Source organism: Natator depressus, chromosome 1, assembly GCF_965152275.1.
Source record: "Natator depressus isolate rNatDep1 chromosome 1, rNatDep2.hap1, whole genome shotgun sequence".
Lineage (NCBI taxonomy): Eukaryota > Metazoa > Chordata > Testudines > Cheloniidae > Natator > Natator depressus.
Window position 1 is genome coordinate 4,721,809 of NC_134234.1, and position 6,694 is coordinate 4,728,502.

The window sequence follows — 6,694 nt, forward strand, 5'->3', positions numbered from 1 at the left end:
TCTCTCCTTCCCTGCACAGGCCGAGCAACTTCTGGGGTTCCCTTCACCCCGGAGAGGCTGATCTCCCCCTTTTCCCCAGTGCAGGCAGACACTGAGTTTAACTCAGTCTGAGGAGATAGTTCTGTGGCTGTCGCTGTGGGGTCTGGCACCTGGTTTAGATCGTGAATGAGGGGTATAACTGTGTGTCAGGGCTGGAGTTTCTAAGGTGAGGGACATACATGGACAGGCAGGCAGCACTGGTGGTTGTGGGGGCAGGGAGCGGGGTGTAAAGGGACAGGCGGACAGAGCTGCTGAAAGTCAAATTTTCTTTGTGATTTTTGCCATTTCGTCAGTGGAAAGAACCATTGATCTTTCCTGCTCAGATGGTTCAATCTCCCATTATACTCTGAGCCCCTGTCAGTTCTCTCCTTCCCCATCCCAGGCTGCCCCCATTCCAACAGCACCCTGGTCTCCAGTGTCTTCTCCACGCTCCCCAGTCATCCCTGGCTCCCACCACCTCCGAGCCGCCCTACGCTCCCCAAAATTCTTCCTCTGCAGGGGGTGAGGTGCCTCCCATCACACCTGCTCCCTTGGCTGGGGGAGATCAGTGACGGTGTCTCGCCGGTGAAAAATCTCCCACACCAGTGGCAAATGCCAAGACACCTGTGCGGCTGCTCTTCGCGCACCCAGAGACACCCCATGCAGCTTTGGGAACTGCTAAACAGGAACAACTCGCAAGCTGAGAAGTACGCACATAATGAGAGCAGACAGCTCTGGGACATGTGAGTGCGAGAGAAATGCAGCTGCCATGTGCAGGAGCCACTGGTATGTGCTTGAAACAGTGGGCCACTGGGACACAGCCGTTAAACCCTGGATGCTCTGGGACCATTTGTCAGCCAGCTCTGCTAGCCATTCATGGCGAGGGTTGTAAAATTTTTTATGGAGTCAAGTCGTTATTGTTCTCATCTGAAATGTTCGTCCATGCAGAGCCTCACGGGATCGCTCAGCCTCGTAACACGCACACCTCGTGTAACATGTCCAAGGCACTGCAGTCACAGGAGAATTTCTCCCCATAGGGCTAAATTCCCCATGGTCATGAATTGAAAAAATGCCTCCAGTAGGTTCAGGCAGGAGCTTGCAGGCAAAATGCCTCCAGCTGACTCCTGGGGACGTGTTTGTCGATTCCAAAGCCAGAAGAGACCACTGTGATCATCTGGTCTGTATAACACAGGCCTGAGAATTTTCCCCAAACTATTCTTAAAGCAGATCTTTTAGAGAAACTTACAACCTTGATTTAAAAATTCTCAGTGATGGAGGATCCGCCATGACCCTTGGTAAATTGTTCTAATGGTGATTTAATCTCGCCGTTTAACAAATGTACACTTTATTTAACTTCCAGCCATGGCATCATGTTACACCTCTGTATGCTAGTCTGAAAAGCCTATTATTAAACACTGGTTCCCCGTGTAGGTACTTACAGATGGTTATGAACTCACCCCTTAACCATCTTTGTTAAAGAGAATAGATTGAACTCTTTGAGTCTATCAATGTAAGGCAGGTTTTCTAATCTTTTATTTATACTTGTGACTCTTCTCTGAACCCTCTTCAGAGTATCAACATTTTAATCATGGACACAAGAACTGGACACAGGATTCCAGCAGGAGTCGCACCAATGCCAGTGACAGAGGTAAAATAACTTCTCTAAGTCTCCTTGAGATTCCCCTTGTTATGATCCAAGAATCACATTGTCTCTTTTGGCCACAGGGTCACACTGGGAACTCAGGTTTAGCTAATTATCCCTTCACCCCCCTCAAAAATTGTGTTCACTCATTCCACTTCCCATGAAATTCCCCCATGGTGTAACCATCGCCTGCATTCCTTCTTCCTAGATGTAGATCTCTACATAGTGATATTAGAACACATTTTGGTTGCTTCGACCCAGTTTACCAACCAATTCAGATGGCTCTGAATCACTGACCTGTCATGGTCATTATGAACTATCCCCCAATTTTTGTGTCATCTGCAAACTTCATCAATATTCAGGCATGAGAAGGGTTAGGTCTGTAACCCCCCTCACTGTGCTTCTCTCCCTTCTCAGGAACCTTGAGCATTTCTGAGCCTGATCAATGTATCAACGACCTCATGGCAGCTTTCAACCTCACCCTGTCTGACCCTTCAATATTCAACCTAACAGGAATCCCTGGCTTGGAAGCTACCCACATCTGGGTTTCTATCTCTTTCTCTATGTTCTACATTATCAGCCTGTTGGGAAATGTCACCGTTCTATCTGCTGTAGGCAAAGAGCAGAGACTGCACAAGCCTATTTACCTGCTGCTCTGCATGCTGGTGCTCACAGACATCGGCATCTCTACCTCTGTTATACAGAAGGTGCTGTGTATATTTTTGTTCAATTTGAAAGGCATTACTGTGGGTGGCTGCCTCACCCAGATGTTCTTCCTTTATGCAGTTTCTGTTATGAAGTCAGCTGTCCTTGTGATAATGGCCTTCGATCGCTACGTTGCCATCTGTAACCCTCTGAGATACACCACCATCCTCACCAACGCACGAATAGCTAAGCTAGGGCTAGTGGGTTTGATAAGAGCTGTTCTCTTCATTCTGCCCCTGCCCCTGCTTCTGAAGAGGCAGCCATTCTGTGCCAACCGCATTATCCCCCACACGTACTGCGAGCACATAGCTGTGGCGAAGATATCTTGTGGGGATATTACAGTCAACAGGACGTACGGTTTGGTGATAACGTTTGTAGTCATCGTGTTAGACCTGATGCTCATTGCCCTGTCCTACAGTTTGGTCATCAGGGCTGTTCTCAGAATCTCCTCCAAGAAAGCCCATCAGAAAGCTCTCAACACCTGCACAGCCCACATCTGTGTGATACTGACGTCTTATGCTTCCTGCCTCTTCTCTCACCTGACACACCGATTCGGTCAGGGCATCGCTTCCAATGTGCACATCATCTTGGCCAACCTCTATTTCATCATCCCCCCCATGCTCAACCCTGTCATTTATGGGGTCAAAACAAAAGAGCTTCGTGACAAAGTGGGCAAATTCATCTGCAGAATATGATTTCCTGGGGCCACTGACTTTAAACGTGTGTGACAGAAGGGGGAAAGGATATCTCTACAGTTGTCAAGTGTGCTCTGTCTCAGTTTGTCTGAGCTCAGCACTTTGAAGTTCATAATCTGAGTACTTCCTCACACCTGATGTCTTACCACTTTCAGACTAAGCACTGCTCTCTCCATTGCTGAGTTCGCTCTCTCTGACCATCCCCAGATCTCTTTGAGCAGCACCTGTCCGCCTCCACCCCCACACACCCTTTCATTTGGCCTTTCCATGACTTCCAGACCACCAGAAGATACTGCAGCTTTCTGACAGAAGGTGGCTTTCCATTAGCCTCTGTGTGAATAGGTTCTGGATCAGTTCGGCTAAACGAAAGCTATGCTTTCTGATCACCAAAGACAAAGAAAGCAGCTACAATGCTGAACTTCTTTAACATATATACAGTCATCCGATGAACAAAATATACCTGATTTTTCTACTTCCAATTCTTCAGGAGGCCTGGAGGATAAACAAAAAGTCTCAATTGAAAAGGCTAATAGAGGAAAGCTGCTGCAGGATTGGAGGACTTTCTACTCGAGCTTGTTGGTGAGAGTTATGAAACTTTGTGTTTTTGAGAACAGGACTGCTGTGTTTAACTATGACATCACCTTTCAGTCAAATAACGTACCGCTTTGCACACTTCATTTTGGAGTCACTTTTCATCTGGAACCTTCAAAACACACATTAACTGTTCTCATTGTTGAAGATGTCAAAAGGAAGTGTCGAGATTTCATGTTGGACTTATGAAACAGGTGAAATAGAGATTGCAACCAAATGTCCAGTTGATTGAATCGCTTGCAGTACTATGTCCTTCTACTGCGCTCAGTCCTTCACAGCCTAGGTTGGCTGAGATCTCACTTTTGCCATTGTTTTCTGGAGACCTTGGACAGTTGGATCAGCAGTGGAGAGTTTTGCTACTGGAGGTGCACTGGCCTCATACTCAGGACTATCAAGTTGAGCAGTTTTGGGTTGAAGTTCTCCAAGAGATGGATGCCGCTGAGGACAAAGGCTTTAGTGAACTGGACTCATTTGCATTTCCACTGCTGTGGCTACCTTTTAGCAATGCTGCCGCTGAAAGATTCGTTTTTATCAAGTTCCTCTAAGAAAACAAATGGCACAACAAGATGCAAGAGGAACTTTTAGAAAACGTTCCCCATATGAGGGCTGTCAAGGCTCCTTCCCCACTCTGAACTCTCGGGTAGAGATGTGGGGACCTGCATGAAAACCTCCTAAGCTTACTTTTACCAGCTTAGGTTAAAACTTCCCCAAGGTACAAACTATTTTACCCTTTGCCCCTGGACTTCCACTGCCACCACCAAACTTTATCTGGGTTCCTGAAAAAATGGAGTTTGGACACGTCTTTCCCCCCAAAATCCTCCCAACCTTTGCACCCCACTTCCTGGGGAAGGTTTGGTAAAAATCCTCACCAATTTGCACAGGTGACCACAGACCCAAACCCTTGGGTCTTAGAACAATGAAAAAGCATTCAGTTTCCTTACAAGAAGGCTTTTAATAGAAGTAAAAAGAAAAGAATCACCTCTGTAAAATCAGGATGGTAGATACCTTACAGGGTAATTAGATTCAAAACATAGAGAATCCCTCTAGGCAAAACCTTAAGTTACAAAAAAGACACACAGACAGGAATAGTCATTCTATTCAGCACAGCTATTTTCTCAGCCATTTCAAGAAATCATAATCTAACACATACCTAGCTAGATTACTTACTAAGTTCTAAGACTCCATTCCTGTTCTGTCCCCGGCAAAAGCATCCCACAGACAGACACAGACCCTTTGTTTTTCTCCCTCCTCCCAGCTTTTGAAAGTATCTTGTCTCCTCATTGGTCATTTTGGTCAGGTGCCAGCGAGGTTACTTTTAGCTTCTTAACCCTTTACAGGTGAGAGGATTTTTCCTCTAACCAGGAGGGATTTTAAAGGGGTTTGCCCTTCCCTTTATATTTATGACAAGGGCGTATATGCAACAATACAAAATCTCTTGTGAACAGTTTACAACAATGAAAGAAATGATTGCACTGTCATTGCTGATGTATGACAAAGCATTTTACTTCTGACGAAGACTGCGAGGATGAAATGTTGCCTTTTAGCGACTACCAGTAACAAACTAATTCAACTCAAAATATGGACATTGACTACTATGATTGAATGCATTCGAAATTAATGCCATAATATCATTTTTGTTTTTGCACTATATACCGTTTGGGCTACTTTGGGGCTGTTTTTAACATTTCCCATTTTGTGTTTGAAACATCCGCCAACCCTCAATCGGGATATAAGTACCAGTACTGGGGTTTTGAATGTGAATTTGATTCTCCTCTCGCTTTGGTTTTAATGTGGCTGAACTCCTGCTGGGACTTGTAGCTTTTTTTTTTTTTTTTAAATCACATCCGTATTAGGTGTCTAACAACAGCTTTCCTTTGTTACTTGATGTGCTAGTAAAAAAAAGTGTTAATAAAAAACCCCTTTCTTTCAATAAATAGATTGGGCTACTTTGGGGTTTGTTTTGAAGTGAGTTTGGGCTATTAATGCAGTAGAAATCTGGCAACGGCAGTAAAGAGGCAGAGGTGGGCTACAGGCAGAGCTTGGGGGCTGGGCAGACCAGAGCCAAGAGCTGGGGCACCGCAGACCAGCTGCACCTGTGGGGAAAATACTGGTGCCAGGACCACTCCGCGGACAGGCCCACATTTGTAAGGTGCCCATAATAACTACTTGGAGGCCCCAAAGGGTCAATCCGGCCCTGGCCATGACCAAGCAATGCGCTGCAAGGTGTGCCAGGAGTTGTAGTTTGCGCACCGCTGCCTTCCAACGGGGCCCTTGGACCTGCCCTGACAGTGACACTGCTAATCCCAGAACGCCCTGCACCATGCTGTGAGCTCCCCAGGTGAAGTGGGTTGAAGGAAGCAGACCAGGACATGGTTTAAGGAGAGGGTTCTCGCTGCTATCCTGCCCTGTGAACCTCACCATGGGGACAGGGTAGGGTCTCCTGGTTTGGCCTTCCCCGCCCCCGAGTGTCCCCTACTCTCCTGGGGCAGCAGCAGTGCTGTGACTCCCAGCGTGGAGCCCCCAGTGACCCTGATGCCCGGGTGTGGGCTCCTGGGCACTGTCTCGGCCCTGCAGCTTCGCTCTGGGTGTGTGCATGTTTGTGTGTCCCCTCGGCCGCCATCTAGGGTGGTGTGGGGGAGGCTGGTTGTCTGTGGCCCACAGGGCCGGGGAGTGGGGCATGGTGACAGTTGGGCTGGCTGCTGCCCCCCTGCCAGGGGGAATGCTCAATAATTCCCCCCGCCAGCGCTCCGGGAGGGGAAGGGATAGAGCACGGTTTGGGGGAAAGGGGCAGTTGTGGGGCAAGTCCAGGTGCAGTGTGGGAGCTAGCAGTGACTCCATGTGTGGGGGTAGGAGAAGTGGGGTGTGAAAGTGGTGGTTGGTTGTGGGGGGCAGAGGGAGGGAGGGGAGAGTCTGGGTTGAAGGTGGGGGTCGGGAGACAGAAGGAAGGAGGGAGGGGAGAGTCTGGGTTGAAGGTGGGGTTGTCTCTGTGTGTGGGGGAAGAGGGAGGGAGGGGAGAGTCTGGGTTGATGGTGGGAGTTGAGGG

The 6,694-nt window shown here is 47.9% G+C and overlaps 1 protein-coding gene across 1 annotated transcript; it reads left to right on the plus strand.

Annotated features, from left to right (window-relative positions):
- Positions 1-2,121: 2,121 nt before the first annotated feature.
- Positions 2,122-3,090, plus strand: LOC141976611 (olfactory receptor 52N2-like). The gene has a single exon (XM_074937705.1). The coding sequence runs from the start codon at positions 2,122-2,124 to the stop codon at positions 3,058-3,060; it is 939 nt and encodes a 312-aa protein (XP_074793806.1). The 3' UTR covers positions 3,061-3,090.
- The last annotated feature ends 3,604 nt before the right edge of the window (positions 3,091-6,694 follow it).